We start from the raw sequence: 20245 nt of genomic DNA, 5'->3' as shown, positions 1-20245 counted from the left end.
ACGGGCACTTTCTCTATCATTTGTGTGGCGTGTGCCACTCTGCAGCCACCCCTGTGTCACTGCTCCTGTGTAACGGGATTGATGTTGCTATTTTCCCAGTGATCCTGTCTACTGAGAGGGCTGGGAAGCCACATGCCTCCTACAACAACCAGAAGCCAACAAGCGAGCCTCGTCTCTCAACAAGGTAAGACAAATGATGTAAAAATAGGTTAAATTACTTCGAAACTTTAATTACAGATACTTTTCCACGCAACATTTCTGAAATGGAAGCTTTGATTCTCCCCTTTTTTTGCATAAAGGCTAGGAAGGTGGTTTAGCCAGACCGTACATCTTTTTGTATATACATATCTACACCTGTGTCTCTTCTTTATTAATAAAAGGTGTCTTGATCACAGTCCCAAACCAACTCTGCATTGGATTCCAGCATATAAAACTCAGAGAGTGAAACAATTTCAAAGGAAGACAGGCTGCAACCACAGGAAAATGGCAGGAAAAACTGTAGCTTGATAGTTGTTTCTTCTAAGTTTAAGTCAGAAATATAATAATAATTAAGAGAAAAAAATAAGAGGGCCTTAGCTTTCATCCCTGCTACCAAACATGCTCGTCCAAAACTCTCGGCTGTCTTAAAGTGCAATTACTGTTGTGAAGTTGCTCAGGCCAGGGATCAGGCTGGACGGAGTTCAAAGCAGAAACTTCAAACACTCCTTGCTGTTCATGACTCAGGGGCAGGGAGGGAGGGAGAGGAGAAAAAGAAGGACAGTTCTCTGGCATTCAAGTGCATCAAAAGAATAAATGTCTTTTCTTTCGGTAAAGAAAATCTGTCAATAGCAAGGAATCCTGGTTTGGAAAAATACAACTTTCTGAAACTTCTATCTGCGGATGTTCCAATGCAGCAGAGTGACAAGGCAGGCGAGTGCAGCCAGCAGCAGGGGCCAGGTGTGCCTCCCAGGGGCCCGGCCATACAGGCGGCTTCCACCGTCTTCTGCGAGGTCCTCTGCCCTCGGCGAAGAGGAGGCACACTGGACCAAGGGCATCTGGTAGGACGTGGCTCTCTTCTCTGGCCTGTCTGGACTGGACCCATCGCTGGGCCTCTGGCCATTGAACAGCAGATAGCGTCCCCGGGCATCCTGTTCCATTTTGAAGATCTCGTACTCCGTGTGAGGTAGTTTGATGCCCAGGGCCACGCAGCCGTTGGTGTGGGTCACATCCTGCTGAATGCCCACCTGCCAGGAGCCCTCGGCCCCACACTCATTCCCGTTGAAGACGTTGAGCAGTGAGGCTGTGGCTGCATCCATGGGGGTGACCTTCATGTGATTCACTGCAAAGGAGAGAGGAGAGTTCCATGACTCCAGGGAGTAGGCCTGGGATCCAGAAAACACTGGCCACACTCTAATGAGACAAGGCTTGTTTTCCAAAAACAGTCCCACCTACGGACCCACCCGTCTGACTGCAGTAGCCGTCAAAGCACTGTCAGGCGGGGAAGAGTTCAACCTGTTGATCTGGGTGGCAGTAACACCGATAGGCTGCAGGTGTGGCCACGCGACACAGACCATCTGGTGTGGAAACACTGAGCCCGGAATACAGCTGGGAGCGCCTGCAGGCAAGAAATACAACTACAGCTCGGAGTGCTCCTAAGGAGTTTTATTTGGTGATGCTGACTCCTTGGGATTGAAAAAAATACTCAACAAAGGCTGGAATTTTGCTTTTATCAAAAGGTTTTCGGGTTTCTAAAAGTTTTGGTGTCAAACACCTATTCTAGTTGGCATTCTCACACATTCCTACGGGCCCATACATCAGGCATCTAAAATAAGTTAGGCTGCAAGCAAGACAAATGTGAGTAAATAAATTAAATACAAATCCCAGCTTTTGTGGAGAATTGCTTCTGAAGGTCCCTCCAGGGGGCCACTTCCGTGTACAACGCGATGAGCTTCGGGGTGGAGTAATGTAAAGATCGCTTGCTCTCAATTAAGTTTCTCAAAGGGCCTGTATTCCTGGAGCAAACCTTGCTACCCAAAAGGAGGGCTAAAGTCTTCCAGGACTTTCTGGGTTAACAGAAACATTTTATAGCAATGGGACTGAACCCTGGAATGCCATCCTGGAGGAGTCACCTGGGATCGAGGCTGTCCCTCTTTATCTGGCATGATAGGGCCAACACCATTTTATAAAGATGCTCAAACTTAAAAAAAAAAAAAAGCAACCTTCTAAAAATAGCAACCACAAGTCCCGCTTTGTTGCTGGCAGCCTGGTGTAGCTCCTACCTCCCCTCCTCATTTAGTGATAAGGACACAGCCTGAACCTTCCCACAGATGCTCCCACCTCCAAGCAGGTGACAACCTCTCAATTACACGACAAGCTCAGGGTTGGAAAGGGCAGCTCTGAGCACCTGAGGTGTCACTAATACCTCTTTCCTGCCCGCTCGAGAAAGCACTGTGGCACGCAAGCAACTGCAGTGTTATTAAGGGGCAGCATGGAATCCGCCAGAGTTGTGTACAAAAAACACAAAGTGCAGACTTGAGATTGCTTTTTTTGTTTTTTACAGACGGGGTCTTGCTCTGTTGCCCAGGCTGGAGTACAGTGGCACGATCATATCTCACTGCAGCCTCAACTTCCTGGGCTCAAGCGATCCTCCTAGCTCAGCCTCCAGAATAGCTGGGACTACAGGCAAATGCCACCACATCCTGCTAATTTATTTTATTTTTTATAGAGTTAGGGCCTCACTCTGTTGCCCAGGCTGGTTTCAAACTGCTGGCCTCATGAGATCCTCCTGCCTTGGTTTCCTAAAGTGTTGGGATTACAGGCATGAGCCTCCGTACCTGGCCAGAGATTTCATTCCCAGTAACATCCTCCCTGGACTGGCAACGTCCCACATGCAGCGGAGTGGACGCCTCCCGCACTCGGGCCTGCAAGCGGAGGCTGTCCACCTGATCCATTCTGAGCAGGGAGAGACTCAGAGGGCGCTGGGAGGGACTGAGGCAGAAATGGCTCCCCGATTTCTTTCCTAGGAACTCAGGCAGAAATGAGGTCCCTTCCCTCAGCTCTGCCTCCACAACAATGTCACAGGGCTGTGTATCGGCTGCGATACTGGACTCGAGATGGGAATCCTACCTTTGAACACGAACTCCGTGCCTCCCATGACCCTAGAGGAGAGCACGCCGCGGCTGTAGCGGCCCCGGGCGTAGATGGAGAAGGTGGGGTGCTTGCACACCGGGTCTGAGTAGTGGTAGTAGTGGCCCTCCCAGGTGTTGTTGTTGTCATGGAAGATGAAGTGGCGGGTGAGAAAGAGGACTTCGGGGCGCACCTCGCAGCGCTGGCTCACCCACTCCCCGTGCAGGCCGATGGTCAGGTCTGCCTTCGGGGGCAGGATGGGAGGGTGGTGCTCGTCTGACCGATAGATGATCCGACAGGCGATGCAGGCGTGGTCATGGTTCTGAAGCCAAGAAACAAACACACTCGGAGACCTCTGTCTTCCCAAGGGAGCAGTGCACATGTGCTTCTGGCAAATGGGGTCTCACCAGGTACCAGGCCACCATCACTGACAACCTCGACACCAAGAACCAACTGGAATCATGCTCCGGGCACAGACAGAGGTGAGAGTGATGTGTGCCTGTGTACTCAAAGTGCACACGTGTTTGCCTGACAGTACAGACCTACGCAGACATTTTAGATGTGATGTGGCCTCTTTAGAATCCTATTAAGTTTTCAGACCACATGCATTGGACACCTGATTTCAAAAAGAAATGATGGCAGCACCTCATACCCATTAGGATGGCTACTATCAAAAAATGCTATCAAAAAATCACAAGTTAGCAAGGATGTGAAGAAACTGGAACCCTTACACACAGCTGATGAGAATGCAGAACGGTCCAGCCACTATGGAAATCAGTCAGGTGGTTCCTCAAACAAACAAACAAACAAACAAACAACAAAAACGAAACAGAATTATATGACCCAGCAATCTCACTTCTGGGTATGCACCCAAAAGAGTTGAAAGCAGGGACTTGAACAGCTATTTGCACACCCATGTTCACATCAGGGTTATTTACAATAACCAAAAGGTAGAAGCACCCCACGTGTTCACTGACAGATGAATGGATCAACAAAATGCAGTCTATCCATACAATGAAATACCCTTCAGCCTTAGAAAGGCAGGAAGCTCTGACACCCGCTACAATAGGGATGAATCTTGGGGACATCGTGGTCAGCGAAATAAGCCAGACACAAAAGGAGACTCTATGTAATGTCACTTATATGAGGTTCCTAGAGTGATCAAATTCATAGAGACAGAAAGTGGAACGGTGGTAGCAGGGGCTGGAAGTGTGGTTTAATGAATAGAGGTTCAGTCTGGGAAGATGAGAAAGTGCTGGAGGTGGAAGGTGGTGACGGTTGCATAATAACATGAATGCCCTCAGTGCCACAGAACTGCACACTTAAAACTGGCTAAATGATACGTTTTACATTATGTGTATTTTACCACAATTAAAATTTATTTTAATAAAAAAAGTTAGGAGACACAAAGAAAAAAAAAAGGGCCAGCACTCCACCGGCTGTGGATGAAATGGAGTTGTGTAGGAAAGGCAAGGTCCTTTAGAAGAGGGAATGGAGGAGGTGGCCTACAAGAAGGGAGAGCTGGAGGCCGCGGAGCAGCAAGCACACCCACACATTGCTCTCTCTCCCGGTCTGCCCGCCTCCGGGTTCAGAAGGTTTCTGTGTTCCTCCTCCTGCCTTCTCAGCTTTAAGCAAGACAGCCACAGCTCGGACCTTCCAGAAGAACCTGTAATGCCTAGTCTATTTTATCACAGGAACACAGCAGGGAACAAGGGCTGTTTGTGGCACAGACAGTCCTCTCTGGTGAGGGGTGCACACGTCAGAGATAGTGGAAGTCAGGGCACAGGGTGCTTGAACACAGTGCCAGTGCCTCGCTGTCTGACCAAGGTCTCCAGACACCTCTGAGCCCGGGCTGCCTCCTCCTGCACCTGGATCATCCGTCCGCTATTCTCCTCCCACCCAGGGGGTGCAAAGCTGGCAGGCTAGCAGAACGCTGACCACTAGCAGCACGTGCCAAGCGGATCAGGCTGTAGTGGGGAGACAGAAGTGGGTAGCTCAGTGTTCTGGGGACGGCTGGGCCACCCCAGCCCCGTGCTCCCACACTATGAGTTCGCGGCCTCACATCTGCCCTGTGGCCAAGGCTGAGGGCTGCCCACTGACTGCGCAGGAACACACTTATTCCCTAGCAGTTCTTTAAAGTTGGAGATCTCAATCACCAGGGTCTTTGGGTTTACAGCCCTCACTCAACATGTGATTTCCTTGTGGTGGCTGTTTGGTTTCTCCGAGAGGGCAGGAGGAGCGTTCTCCCCGGAGAACAGCTGTGCTCGCTAACTTGTGCTGCTGCTGTGTGCGTTAAACGGGCGTGGAGTTGCACATCACGTGAGAGAATGTTTCCTTTGCTAACATGGTTTGTGGCTTGTAGACGATTGGATCAAATAGCTCCAGCATTGACATGAAGGCCAAGTCCTGGGAGTCCCCAGGCTCTACGTGCATTTGTTGGCCTGCGGTTTCCTACAGAGGGCTTTGGGGCACACGGAGAAACTGCCTGCATCCTGTGCTCAGCAGTGAGCTGCCCTCTGCAAGCTACAGGAGAAATAGAGAAGAACTCCTGCATGAGGCCCATTAGCCCAGTGATTAATTACGTGATGGAAAGATGGCTCTGCCCAGTTCCTAGGGGCTGAGGCCAGCCCCAGCCGCTTCACAGTTGGTGATTTTGGGCAAGTTATTTATTTCTCTCCATTTCAACTTCCTCATTTATACAATGGTGATCATGACACTTACTTGCATAACTGCTGCAAGAAATGAACAGCAGATGAAGGTGGTTCCCACTCAGTGCACCCACTTGGTGTGAACATTAAATAAAGGCCTATCTGCCACCCTATGTGCCACTGTCTTTCAAATGCACCTGAAGGTGAAGAAAATACAAACTGAGTTAAAGCATCACTGAGTACGGTAGGTTAGGCTTTATGTTTCCTTAGTCAACTACTATGGGGTAAAGGTTCTAGATTTTTCACCTAAACAAGGGTTCTGATATTCAAAACCCAGGATGGAAAGTTAATATGACATAGCGTGCCCAGCCCAGGACTCCTGCATAAGTGCTGGAACTGTCACCATTGAAATCAGGCCTGCGGTCCTGGTGTGGGGACCAGTGACACGCCCTCTGACACTGGCTCGGAACTTGGATTCAAATCACGAACGTTTCACAGGCAGGAAGGTCGTGTTTTCCTGTGATGCCTGTTGTCAGAGACACAGGCTGTGCAGGAGCTGGACCCTGGCCCAGCACCACCTACAGCTGAGCCCAGCACATGCTGAAATAAGAGAGGCCACTTGGAGCACTGGTTCCATCAGGGTAAGAAGCGTGAGGTCAGATCTTCCCCAATCAGGCGGGAGAAGCTGTGCACTCCTACCATTTGCAGCTCATCGCTGGTAGCGGCTATCCCCTCCGCCTGGGCAGGTCCCCAAAGCCTAGCTGGCAGCCCCACTTCCCTACACCAACCCCAACCTCCACCTCCCCTCTGTGCCATTCCCCACAACTTGGGTTTGCCATCTGTAATTTGGGAATTTAAAAACATCAGTTGCCGACTCCTTCATTTCTGGTCACTCTAAGGAGGTGAGAGTCTCAATTCCTGAAAAGATTTAATTCCTCAAATACCAGGATCAGTTCAGAAGGAGCTCAGAGAGCTTCTGAGTTGGGGGTGGGAGAGAGAAAGGAAACAAGGGATGTTAGTTCTTGCAAGAGATGGTTCTGGGACGACGTCGAGGAGCAACGGCCCTTTGGCTCAGACAAGGAAAAGGCTCGGGGGACGGGAGGGGGCCCTGCTGTTGCCCCGGCTGTTCCAGAACGGGTGTTTTCAGGGGTGCTTCCCTTTAGGAATAATGAGGCCGGGGTCCTGAGCTCCGAGATGAGGGCCCCGTGGGACTTGGTCACTTCAGGAAAATGATGGTCCTGGGCTGAAGTGTTGCTGTTCCACAGCAGAGAAAAGCAGGCCAGGCAGGGCTTTTGTTTGTTTGTTTTGTGGGGGGCACAGGCTCAGGGAGGCTTGTTTTCCATTAGGTGGGTCTGAGAATTTAGGGAGGGTGCAGGGAGTGGGAGAAACCTGGCTCTTGGGTATGGTCTTGCCGAATCCCTAAACTGGATGCTTGTGTGTATGTGTGTGTGTGTTAAAAAAATACCTAACATAGAATTTGCCATCTTAGCCATTTTAAATTATATTCACACCGTTGTGCAGCTACCCCTGGAACCTTTTCGTCTTTCCCAGCCGAAAATCTGCACCCAGTAAACACTAACGCCCCATTCTCCCTCCTGGCCCTGGAAACCCCCATTCTCCTTTCTGTCTCTATGGATTTGACTCTTAGAGGTGCGTCATCTGAGGGGAACTATCACTATTTGTCTTTTTGTGTCTGGCCTGTTTCACTTAGTATAAGCTCCTCAAGTTTTATCAACGTTGTAAAATGTGTCAGAATTTCCATCCTTTTGAGGCTGATATTCCTTGCATGAATATTCCACATTTTGTTGATTTATTCATGTCGATGGACATTTAGGTTGCTTCCGCCTCTCGGCTACTGTGATTGATGCTGCCAGGACCATAGGTGTCTTTATGTTTGTTCAAGTCCTTGCTTTTAATGCTTTTGGGTATGTATCCAGAAGGAGAACAGCTGGATCAATTTGGTAATTCTATGTTTAATTTTTGGGGGGAACCACCGTACCATTTTCTGGAGTGGATGAATCATTTTACATCTCCATCAGTAATGTATAAAGTTCCAGTTTCTCCACATCCTTCCCAACGCTGAATATTTTCTGGTTTTGATTGTTTTGTATTTTGTAATAGCCATCCCAATGGGTAAGTTGATATCTCATTGTGGTTTTAATTTACATTTTCCGTTGCCAATTTTTTTAAATTTTTTTATTTTTTGGTTGTTGTCTAGTTATCCTTTTTTTTTTTCTTTTTTTGAGACAGGGTCTCACTCTGTTGGAGGTGGGAGAGAGAAAGACTGGGGGTTGCCCAAGCTGGAGTGCAGTGATGTGATCTCGGATCACTGCAACCTTCACCTCCCAGGCTCAAGCCATTCTCCCACCTCAGGCTCCTGAGTAGCTGGGTCTACAGGTGTGCAGCACCATGACTGGATAATTTTTGTTTTTTTTGTATTTTTTGTAGAGACGCGGTTCCACCATGTTGCCCGGGCTGGTCTCAAACTCCTGAGCTCAGGGCAATCTGTCTGCCTCAGCGTCTCCAAGTGCTGGGACAACTCTTTAGCTGCCATGAAGAAACCAAAGTTATCATAACAAGCGGAGTTGTTTCTGGCCTCTGTGGACACTGTCAACAAGGGGGCAGTTTTAGCCACCGTTGAATAAGGAGATCCCTCTGTACTGTAACAAATTTTAAAAATATAATTTATGCTCCTAATTCTCATAATCTTTGGCCTGAATAAAAAATAGAGACCTACAGGCACAACTACAGAGAAGCAGAAATTAAAGCCTGTATATTGTATTGGTTCTAAAGTTTCTCTTTTCTGAGATGTTTTTCAGAAACAGTATTCTTCCAAGATGGATACACGGAAAGAGAATTACATATGCAGTTTTTAAACATGATGAGTGATTGGTACTGTGGAATATCATTTGCTCTGTAAAATTATTTCCTCTTTTTTGGGGATCCCTGTTCCAAGACATGACTCTCATTTGAGAAGTGTCCTCTCCCAGGCTCACCAATTTGGCTTCCACGGCACCCCCTTTCCCCGAATCTTAGAAAGGGCTGTTTAAAGCCAGAGCTTCTGTACACAGAAGATTTGAAGGTTAAAGCAGAGGAACCAGAAAGTGTTTCCTTGTTGCTATTCTTTATACACACTATAAAAAGCGTCCATCAGAAAGGGGAAGGGAGGAAAAAGATCCTATGCAAATAATCTCTGGGAAAAAAATTAAGCTTATTCTAAAAATGCAAAAGAAGCTTATACTTTAAAAATGAGCAAGGTTCTAGGCAAAGAGTGGGGTTCTGCCCACTCTGCTCTCTGATTCCTGCTTAGCTGCAGGTAACAAGTTAAATAACTACAGCGAGCATTCACAGGGTATTCGAATCTTGGGGGCTCAAGTACAGCATCTCCTTAGACTTTACAACCTCCCAGGAGACCACGGCAGATGAGGCAACTAAGGCACCTGGAGAGAAACAGTCAGATGACTTTACAAACCCAAAGTGGAGCCAGGATGGTAATTTGGTCTTAGGACTTGCTGAGTGCTGCCTCCTGGCCAGAGTTGCCTCACAGGCTGCAAAGAACAGACGTTTCCCCAGCAAGGACTCCAGCCCAGGAAAAGGTCTTCTCCGGCCAATGACTGATGGGGATACTCCAGGCTTTCTCTGTTCCCTGCCAATATTTACTTCTGGAGAGGTGGTTCGTCAACATTTGCTGACAGTATCCGCTTGTTTTCGCCATCTTCCCAGAATGGAAGAATTTACTTGATGTGATCTTGTTGTGAACAGATCAACTACGGAAGCAGGCTGCATGAAACACAAGTCTTCAAAAGCACTGTTCCTTGAGCTAAAAGTTTTGTTCAAGAAGGAGGAAAAATGGGAGTAGATGATGGAAACTTCCTTTCCTAGGGTTTTGTTCCCTGGGATAAAAAGCACACAAATGTTTCTCACAAAGAAACCTGCAGCGGCCAATGGCCCACATTGAAAGCTTTCTTTGTAACTGGGATGTGCCGAGTATTTGATTAAATTTCTGCTGTAGATAACCCTGCAGGTACATCCTTCTCGGGTCTTCTCTATTACGAGTTCATTGAGGCCAAGACCAAGTGTTCTGTCTTTGTCGTATTTCCCACGACATCCAGGAGAGAACTGCACAGGGCTTTCGGGTAACAGGCAAATGGAGAGAAAGCTGGCATTGGATATGTAAAGAGTTAAATGGAGTAGCTAGCATTCATCACAAATAATGGGCCCCCACCTCCCTTGTGGGAAGGAATTCAGGGTGCTTTTCAGATCTGGGATTCTAGGAGTTTGTGAACTCGGGCTTATTTTGATCAACTAAAGATAGCATGATGATGCCACTTTCAGAAGGAAGTGGGTGAAGAGCTGTGGCTTTAGGCACAGACTGCCCAGGCAGGCTTGCTGTCTATCCCACTGCAATACACTGAATGTCTGTGTCCCTTCAAAATCCGTGTTAAAATCCTTACCACCAATGTGAGGAAATTAGGAGGTGGGGTCTGTGGGGGGTGACTAGGTCATGAGGGTGCAGCCCTTAAGAAGGGGATTAGTGCCCTTGTAAAAGAGGCTGAGGGTTATCCAGCTGTCTTGCTGCCACATGAGGATACAGGGGGAGGATACAGCAGTCTGCAACCCGGGAGAGCCCTGACCAGGATTCCAGCCTCCCACTCTGCTGGTGCCTTGATCTTGGCCCTCCAACATCCAGAACTGTGAGAAGTGAGTGGTTGTCCCCAGTCCATGCTGCTTCACTATGGCAGCCCGGATGGACTGAGGCACCTGCCGCCCAGCACCTGATCCCTGCAGGTGAGGGCAGCCCCCTCAGTGTACAGACCCCGTGCAGCTACCAGGATCCTGCCATCCCTGCCAGGATGCAGGCACCTCTGTGGGGCCAGGGGAACTCAGAGAGCCTCAGGGAGGCTGCACAGCCACCCCGGGCCTGTTACCACCATCCAGGAAGGGCCTGGGCCAGGAGGATGAGGGAGAAAAGGAGAAATCAGGTTGCTAATTCCTGGGCCTGCAGTTGGCTACGAAGCAGAGGGGAGCAAAACTCAACTGAACACTTCTGCGTCCTGGAGTTCGGCAGGGGCAGCTGATAGGTCCTCAGGAGCAACATTAGCCTTCTGGAAATGGGCTTCCAAGGCAGCTTAGAATCCGAGACGTGAGCTCACAAAGTCCTTTTCTGTTTTAATTAACATTAGAATCACGAAAAAGACGATTTTGCCTCCACCATCTTATACATACACATGACCGCTGACCCAGCAGGTGGGGAAAAAGGACCCTAAGAAGATGGTTCTTTAAGAGAAAAGACTTCAAGAGTGGTTTCCAAAAAGAATTTTCATTTATTTTTACTTGTTTCTTTCTTCCACTCCTATGCATTTTGATTCATTTAAATAATTAAAGTAGACTTATTAAATCTGCTGTAAATCCACTGGGCACTCCTGGCTGGTCCATCCTCTTCCTTTCTCCCCTTGGGGCTCAGCAAACTCTCCCTGGAGTAGGGACCTCATGCGTACTTTTCAAATGGCCATTTCCTGCTTTTGCAGGCTTTCCTCATGTCCTCGGAGCTTTCTTGCCTTTTAAGGGATAAAATGTTTACCACTTGCATTGTCCCTGACAACAAATATTTCCTGGTCCCCTAACTCCTTAAATAAAGCAACCTTGCATGCCTGTTTATCTGCTGAAATACTCCGGAGTCAAGAAATATAATGAGCTGTTTCTGCAATAAAAGTGTATATCAGCAGCCTTGTAGCCCAGCAATTGTGACACTGCACACCTCGGCCCAGATGAAATGTCCACAAAAGCAACCCCTCAGGGTCAAGACCCCCTCAACGGATCCCAGTTACCAGCTCCGTTTTTTATAGAATTGTGCAACATTTGCTGCCTTATAGGAAACACGTGGCTCCAGGAGCAGTCAGTTTTCGTCTAGGGTCCTCCTTCCTGTAAGACTAGTCCTTGAAACTGTCTTAGGTCACGACTTCTTGAACTTCTGGTCGTCCACCACCTCCTTCATCTCCCATCACCTCTGCAAATCCACACCAGCAGAAAGAGAAGTGGCATGGAATTCTTCCACAAGCACTTGGCTCCTTCTATACACCAGAGACGCGGTCGCCCACCCACCCAGGAGCCACACCAAGCACATGCTCAGGAAGACGTCCCTCCATGCCGGCTCCTGCAGCTGGGCTGAAAAGTCCAGGCCCCAAGGCCACCTGACTCAACATCCCCATGGTGTCACTGATACCAGGAAGCCGCACAGGTCACACATCCTCTAAAAAGCCTCTGAGAGGCAAGCTACCTTAAATACAAGCTGGCTCACAGCCTAGCGGCTCCTGAAGAATTTGAGAGAGAGTGCAGCATGCTGTTGTCCTGCAGTGCTCAGGTACTCCCGAAGTCCGGTGCTTTTCTTCCTCCCGTGTGTGGCTCCCCTGCTGTACGTGTGCTGGGATTGAGTGTTTCAGATGCACGGCCTGGGGAAGGCTGTCTCGTTTTCAGACAGCCCCTTTGATTTACGATCCTGTGGTTAAATCAGTGCAGGATTTTGGAGAAAGACCAATTCCATTTGCTTACGAGTCTGATCCTGAGGCTCTGGCATCTCTAACGACCCTGGCAATCATTTGCTTTTAATTACCGTTTGATCCCATCCCTGAAAGAATGAGCCTGGCTTCTACCCCTCCAACTGCATGGTTCTGAAGAATCTCGGCAGAGGGTTATGGCTGCTCTGATGCTAAACTTGATTCAGGCAAAGCATCTTCTTTCAGGATTACTTTAGGCTGTCTTGACTTTTTTATAATGAAGAGTAGCCAATTCCATCCTGAACGAACCCTCCCAGCACACCTGAATCTCTTCAAACATCACTTATTTGCCAAAGGACTCTGGACCTCACAGCAAAGCTGTATAAAGCTTAGAAAAACAAGTTGACTTAAAGTTTCTATTTTTACACGGTGTCCTGTTTCTAGAGGGGCTGAGACTCGTGGTTTGAAACTCAATTTACCATTTAAACTAATTTTCAGCTCGGTCTCTATGGACCAGCAATTAGGGAAGGAGAAGAGTTCAAAGAAGAAGGTTTCAGCCTCTCCTGGGCAGGCGTGTGCGGTCTTTGAAGACGCTCTCCCAGCCTTTCTTCCTGTCTCCGCCGGGCGGCCACAGACAGCTCGGACGACCTGCTGTGGCTGGGCCCGTGTGGGCACACAGTGCCCAGTCTTTCTGGTGCCTGGGTCTGGAAAGACACCAATGGCTCAGTCCATTTTGTTCCTTCTCACAGCTGTCCTGGGGAAGGATCTGAAAACTTCCTGAAGTCTCCACTGCACACTGCAGGCCAAGAGGTACAAGGCGAGAGACAAGAGAAGAATGGACCCTTTCAGCTCCCGGAGCCACTCGGCCTTCCACTGACCCCCCAGCCATCTCGCGAGGCAGCCGGGCTGGCTCAGGAAGCCTGGGTCCTCCTCCCAGCTGGGCTGCCACCTGCATCTGTGGCCGCAGCATTCCTCTGGGTCTGGGAGTGTTCGCTGGCTTTTTTTTTTTTTAAATCTAAATTGTCCATGATGACTGTGCTTAGGTAATAGAAGATCACAGCACAAAATGCAAGAGGAACCGAAAGTGAAGTCTCTGTCTGACCATCCCAGATAGACAGCTCTGTCTCTTCCTCTGAGGCAGTCATCAATTTCCTCCAGAAATATCTGATTCCTTTGCAAAGAGTCCCTCTTCTTCTCCTTTCATTATTAGTTTTATGCACATGGTATCATATTATTCATGCTATTTTGTAACTTCCTTTTTTCCCACTTAATAGTATGTCTCTTGCAGTATCTAAGGTCCTAAAGCTCTTTCCACCTTAATTTTCTGTCATCAAGGAATCAGGCCTAGTGTTTAAAGAGTCTACTTCTTAAGAATCTGGGTAAATGTTCCCACAACTGCCTTAGCAGAGCAGGGAGGAGAAAATGGGAGGAAGTGTTTTATGGCTAGGCATCATGAAACACTTTGATGTTCCCTGGTCAGTTGTCATTGTCATTCTCATTCCTCTCTGAGCCATTGGCCTAGAAGGGCGACTTACTCTAGGTTAAGAGAGATGGAGCTTTGCATTCAGGCCCTATCCTGATGCCCACAGGATAACCCTATTGATTAACCCTATTGATTCTTATATTTTTGCCATTTTACAGAAAAGGAAAACGAAGTCTCCAGTAGGTCAGATAACTACCAATGCCACCCGGCTGATGACAGCAGAACTGGCTTCCAGGATTGGCTGCCGTTTCTGAAGTCCACATAACCTGCCAATTTGTCCAGAAGGTGTTGAATTCTAAAAAGGTCAGCTTTACAATTGCTGTCTTTAATTCCCATGCCAATAGTTAATCATTTTCACTTGCGGGGCATTTTCCCTCCAGGAGCCACAGACAGGTCTGCTGAGGGGCACGGACGGGACTGAAGTGTCCCCTCCTGGAGCACCCCTGGGCGCCAGCCTTAGCAATGCTGGCTGGGCTTTCAGACTCCATCTGCGGAGCCACACCCCGGAGTGCAATGGGGTAGAGAGGCAGGTAAGAAAATAAACGTGGTTATGGTTAATTTTTCCCCAAGTGCTAAAAAGAGCAAAAGAGATCAGAGCCCACGCAGGTGCATGAAGGTGAGGAAAAGGAACCAGAACCCGAGTGGGTGCAAAAGACTAACCCAAGGTCAAGTTCGGAGCCTACAGCCCGGCGGACACTGGCACAGCAAGTTCCCTGGCCGCACCTGCCTCCTCACTCAGACCTCGCACTCAAGGCTCCCTGTGCTTTTTGGTGTTTTGCGGCTCCTTGGTGTCTCTGCTAGGGGGTGGGCAGGCTCTTCCTATTCAGCAGACATTCACAAAGGCCCCGAGGGAACGGCGGGTTGCGGGGATGCTCCTGGCTAACCCCAGGTTTCCGGATTATCTGGGCCATTTTTATTCCTGACATTCACAGCTTCCTCCAGTTACCTGAGATCATTTGAAAGGCGGAGGCCGGTGGCTCCCGCCTGTAATCCCAGTACTTTGGGAGGCCGAGGCGCGCCGATCACCTGAGGTGGGGAGTTGGAGACCAGCCTGGCCAACATACTGAAACCCCGTCTCTACTAAAAATACACAAACTAGCTGGGCGTGGTGGTGGGCACCTGTAGTTCCAGCTACTTGCGAGGCTGAGGCAGGAGAATCGCTTGAACCTGGGAGGCGGAGCTTGCAGAGCCGAGATGGCGCCACTGCACTCCAGCCTGGGTGACAAGAGCAAAACCCCGCTTCAAAAAAAACAAACAAACAAAAAAAACACCTTCCCAGAAAGATGGCTAGACTATACTCAGAGTGAGCCAAAGGTAGGTATGAAGCCCCTTCTCCTGCTACTATCTTAAACCAAGTGGACCTGGCCAGTATAAAACAGGAGAAATGCTATGCAGCTACGGTGTCCAGTGCTGCCTTTGGGCAGTGCTGCCAACCAGAAAGGTCCCAAAATGTAATTCGAAGCCCATTATTCCCACCCATTTTCCCAAGACACCCACTCAAGCCTGACCCGGAAAGCACACCCTAGTCCAGGTATCACCCTATGAGCCGATTCTTCTCCTGATACCTGTCCTGGGGAATCCACATGTTGAAGGGGCAGAACTTTGGTCTCCTTTCCCTGTGTCCCATTCTAGGAAAAACCTCTGGGATCCCCCGACAGTGGCAGCAATGGAGCCTGCATCAGAGGCTGCCCTGCCTCTCTGCCCTAATTCATGTTGGCCTCTTCAGTGCACTTGAAACTTACAAGGCAGAATGAAATGAGCCTGGCTCCTGATCTGTGTTGGAACAAACCCCCGAGGGCATCCTGAGCCGGCGGGAGTCTGGGCCTGGGCACACGGGCTGAGCACAGGGCTTCATCTCACACGCGGGGACTCAGCCATGAAAAGATTCATCCCGAGGAAGCAGCCTCCACCAAGCGGGCTTTCTCAGCAGCTATTTCATCATTATAATAAAAGCCACTTGCATTGCACAAGCTCACAATAACATAGATAAAAAAAGGTAACACGGAGCAGCCTTGGCAGAGGAAGTGCCCTGTGATACCTCTACTGGTTATGAGTAGTCTTGGAGGACTAATCAGAAAAAAGATTTAAAAAAATGAAGAAACCACCAAACAAAAGTTAAGCAGGGTTCCACAGTTACGGAGCCGCTGTGCTAGACAGTTCCACGAAGCCACTGGGGATGGCCGGGGAGATACTCCAGAGACCTGCCCACCGCCCAGCCCTAGCAGGCCCGGGTCTGCATGTTCACACTGCGCCCTGGGACCCACCGCCCAGCCCTAGCAGGCCCGGGTCTGCATGTTCACACTGCGCCCTGGGACCCACCGCCCAGCCCTAGCAGGCCCGGGTCTGCATGTTCACACTGCGCCCTGGGACCCACCGCCCAGCCCTAGCAGGCCCGGGTCTGCATGTTCACACTGCGCCCTGGGACCCACCGCCCAGCCCTAGCAGGCCTGGGTCTGCATGTTCACACTGCGCCCTGGGCAGAAGCCCGCTTCCCTCCTGCCTGGGACTCCACAGGCTCTGCAGGGAGATGGTGGAGGCGATCGAGTTACACATGGACATGTACTCTGAGCTGGTGGGAAGGAAACGCCTTGTGAATTCCAAATATAATTAGTAGAATATCATTCAAGGAAAAGACATTATAAGGTTTAATTGTTTCCTGCCCTCCTTAGTCCCCTCTTCTGATTATGGTGACTTTACATTTTCCTTAGTGAAATGAAAAGAACGTGGGGTATGGAGGAAGGACCTTTGGGCTCATGGTCCAGCAGGAAAACTCAGTAGCCGTGTGGCCTGCGCAGGAGCCGTAACCCCTGGGACCTCAGCAGGCTGTGCCGCCTAAGAGTGTCGGGACTCAGCAGGGTGTCCTGAGGACTGGAAGCAGTGACTCTGGTGGATGGTCTCTGTAGAGTCTAACACGCCACACAAATCCCACTGTCACCTCCTTTTCTCTCCCTCCCCACCTCCTCCAGGGCCCGGGTGGCTGCTATTGTTCAGTATCTTTTCCAGGTGTGGTTATGACATCACCTTCGCACTGTCCTCTTGGAATCACTGAAGAGGTTTCTGGGATGGGAGAGCTGAAAGGAGCCTTAGGAATTTTCTAGAACCATCATCCCACACCACCACCCACTTCAGAAGAGAACCGAGGTTCCAAGTCACAGGGCAAGTTGGTGGCAGACCCAGGTCTCCTGACTGGCTACAGTGCCCCCCAGCCCCAGCCTTCCCCGTCTCCTCCCACCTCGCCGTAGCCCCACCTTGGCCTGCCCCGCCAGGAAGCAGAATTCCCCCTTTCAAGGGTGCTCTGAAGCCCCCATGGCAAGCCTTTAAGAAGGGTGACCCACTTTATTCAATAAAGAGGAGAACACAGAGCTCTGAGGTACCTTGGCATTCTGCAGAGGGGGCTGGTAACTGGACGGCCGGTAGAACATCCTCTGGGTGGCATCGGTGTGAATGTCACCAAGGAAGAGCTCCTCGACCAGGTGGTCGAGGTTGTGGTGAAGGTACTGCTTCTCCACCCGGATGAGCTGGAGCTCATGCATGGCAAAGTTCACGGCCTTGGTGCACTCACAGCCATTCTCCTCTCGCCAGAGGTCATAGGCCACGTCCTGCACCCAGGGACCCCCGTCTGCGAGGAACCCCGGGCACGTGCGGTTCACCTGCTGGCCGAGCTTCTCGGCCACCGCCTCTGTGTGGCAGATCACCTGGACGTTGTGCAGCTGGTAGTCGGCTTCCGTGCCCCCTCGGATGATCCAGGAGGCCTGGCGGAGGCGGATCTTGCCCCGGATAATGAGAGTATAAGTGGGATTTGTGCACCGGTTGCTGCCATAATAAAACTGGTAGGCCTTGAAGGTGTTATTGTGGTAGAATCTGTAGGACCTTGTGATGAACTCTGGGCCTGACCTTACTTCACAGCTGGGAAAGGAAAGGGGAAGAAGAGACCTTTGTAAGCCCAAAGGCATGGGAAAGAGATTCGTTATGGTATGAAGAAATTACAGAAATAATAATAAGCTTCTGCTGGTGGGCCAGACACTGTTGTCAGCCCTTTACAGATACCAACTCATGGACTCCTCACAACAACCTAGGAGCTAGTATTATCATCACCCACATTTTACAGGTGGGGAAACTGAGGTTAGGGAACATGCCCAAGAGCACATGACCAGCAAGTGTCAGAGCCAGTCCATGAATCCAGGCAGCCTGGCTCTGACGCTGTGCTCCTAATCACTGCCTCAGCCTGCCTTCCACCAGCTTCACGAGCAGGCCAGGAGGGCAAATACCTGCTGCCCTATGCGGGCATTTCCTTCTGGATAAGGAGGACGAGTGCTGTGCTGGCCTATAAAAGAAGTTTCCTTATGCTAGTTCAAAAACGGTCAACTCCCTGAGCACTTTTATTTTATGGACCTTGTCTACAGTAGGCAGGTGCAAAATGTCTGTCATCCCGAAACAGAAACTAGTCACCTGGCGTATTCTTGTCCATTCAAAATTAATTTTCTCTCTAGTAGAAAAGTAAAGGGGCAATTAACTAAAAGCAAAGCTGGCACAACAGAAGTAAGGGTTCCTTTTAGTTTGTGATGGTTGCCAATGTGGCATTAGATGAATGCTAGGTTCCTGAGCCAGAAACACTAAGGCAGAATCTACAGAGCGTAACAGCAGTGGGATGGAATTGAGGGATTTCACATACGGCTCTGTCAGCCATTCATATATACTAGCTGAGGCTGCAGCGGGGGGCACGGGGAGGTACTTAAAGCCCTGGCCAAATAACCTGGCCTTAGCCTTTTGTTAGCTCCTAGTCTCAGTTACGCCGTGACTTTCAGCTCAATTCTGGCCTTCCCACTCTGCTCTCATCTATGATGCTAACACAGGTTCTGGTTTGAACTGACGAAGCGTTGCTAAATCAAGCAGTCAGGCTAAAATGCCAAACACAAGTGGTTTTCAAGATTGCGAACACTTTAATTTGTTCGTTGATGGACTGGTGAAAGATAAGCATTATTTAGAAGGGGGTACCGTTGCTACGTAAAGTTTGACACCTGCTGTCGAGTAGCATCCTATGGACATAAAGCACTCAACGGTACCTGGGGTATCTGTAATCTTAGAAAAAGGAGACAGAAAACACCCCAGATTTCTCCCACAGGGAAAGAGAAGTTTAGTGTAAGCAGTGATTCATGTTAGATGAGGTTTAGAAAAGAAGATCCCCTATGTTTAATTTTTTAATCTAAGCATCAACAGTCTGTTGATTCTGCCTGCCACGTACAGTGGATCTCAGGCCCACTCACTTCTCAATTGCCCCTGTAGCTCCTCTTACCTAAGCCTCCATCCTTTCTAACCAGAACGGTTGCAAAGGTCTTTAAACTGGTCACCCCCAAATCACTTTTTCTCCCATCCATTTGCCAAACAGCAGCCAGAATGCCCTTTCAAAAAGTTGAATCATGTTTTAAGCATGGCCCCTGCTGTAAGCTCGTCAATGACTTTTCAGTTCTCTTAGGTTAGAAAAGCTGGTCTGCAGGATGCCTTAGAGCTGGCCTACCCTCCCCAACAGCCTCATCTGAGGCTATCTGCCCTGGTTTACTGCATCCCAGCCACAGGGCTCTCAGCCGGCCGCTCCTTCAATCTAGCCAGCCTCTTGCTCACTCTGCATCTAACCTGGCCTCTGGTTCTTTAAATACAAAGCTCTTCCCACAGTCTTTGCACAGCCAACAATGTCTCAGTTCAAGGGTCCCCTTCCTTGGTAGGCTTTCTGAACTCCACCCCAATTTTAAAATGGGTCCCTCTGGTATTCTCTTTTAGTACCTGTTGCCTTCCCCACCCCTCCACTTTCATAGTACTTCTTGTGTATTTACTTATAAAACCCCTGATGATAGGGACCAGGTCTGTTTTGTTCACTGCTATATAAACAAAACTTAAAATAGGGTTTGGCATATGGTAGGCACTCAATAAATATTTGTTGAATAAAATGATAAATATTTTAAAAGTATGTAACATGAAGGTTGTTTATGCAAATTGTTTATTTTTTTTTATTTTTTATTTTTATTTTTTTTTGAGGCGGAGTCTTGCTCTGTCGCCCAGGCTGGAGTGCAGTGGCGTGATCTCGGCTCACTGCAAGCTCCGCCTCCCAGGTTCCCGCCATTCTCCTGCCTCAGCCTCCCGAGTAGCTGGGACTACAGGCGCCGCCACCACGCCCGGCTAATTTTTTTGTATTTTTTTAGTGGAGACGGGGTTTCATTGTGTTAGCCAGGATGGTCTCGATCTCCTGACCTCATGATCCGCCTGCCTCGGCCTCCCAAAGTGCTGGGATTACAGGCTTGAGCCACCGCACCCGGCCGCAAATTGTTTATTGTGGTTATTTTGAGAGACCTCATTTTTATGAAATAAAATTCTGCGTCTTCATCATCTTATACAATTTCTTTTTTTCTCTTCTCCGTATTCATCTGATCCCTCCCCAAGGAACTTGGAGGCTGCTATCCATATCCCAGGAACAGCGCATAGGGAGAAGTGATCAGATCCCAGAGTTAGTCTTGTTAATTCTC

General features: G+C 49.3%; 2 protein-coding genes across 4 annotated transcripts in view; one reads left to right on the top strand and one right to left on the bottom strand.

The window, feature by feature from the left end:
- The window catches only part of LOC114673869 (uncharacterized), a 245244-nt gene that overhangs the window by 39480 nt on the left and 185519 nt on the right, over positions 1-20245 (top strand). Inside the window, exons 3-4 of the mRNA XM_077975285.1 lie at positions 100-184; positions 13889-14033. Of these exons, the coding sequence (XP_077831411.1) occupies positions 100-115 (16 nt within the window). The 3' untranslated portion in view covers positions 116-184; positions 13889-14033. The remainder of the gene's footprint in view (positions 1-99; positions 185-13888; positions 14034-20245) is intronic.
- The window catches only part of APCDD1 (APC down-regulated 1), a 34669-nt gene continuing 14629 nt past the window's right edge, over positions 206-20245 (bottom strand). For all 3 annotated transcript variants that reach the window (XM_077975283.1, XM_028838297.2, XM_028838295.2), the window contains 3 exons: positions 17105-17636; positions 3106-3427; positions 206-1318 (listed from right to left, as the gene is read on the bottom strand). In XM_077975283.1, the coding sequence (XP_077831409.1) occupies positions 870-1318; positions 3106-3427; positions 17105-17636 (1303 nt within the window). In that variant the 3' untranslated portion in view covers positions 206-869. The remainder of the gene's footprint in view (positions 1319-3105; positions 3428-17104; positions 17637-20245) is intronic.

The sequence above is a fragment of the Macaca mulatta genome, chromosome 18 (assembly GCF_049350105.2).
Source record: "Macaca mulatta isolate MMU2019108-1 chromosome 18, T2T-MMU8v2.0, whole genome shotgun sequence".
NCBI classification, from domain to species: Eukaryota; Metazoa; Chordata; class Mammalia; order Primates; family Cercopithecidae; genus Macaca; species Macaca mulatta.
The sequence above is the reverse complement of the archived record's forward strand: the minus strand, read 5'-3'. Positions and strand labels throughout refer to the sequence as shown.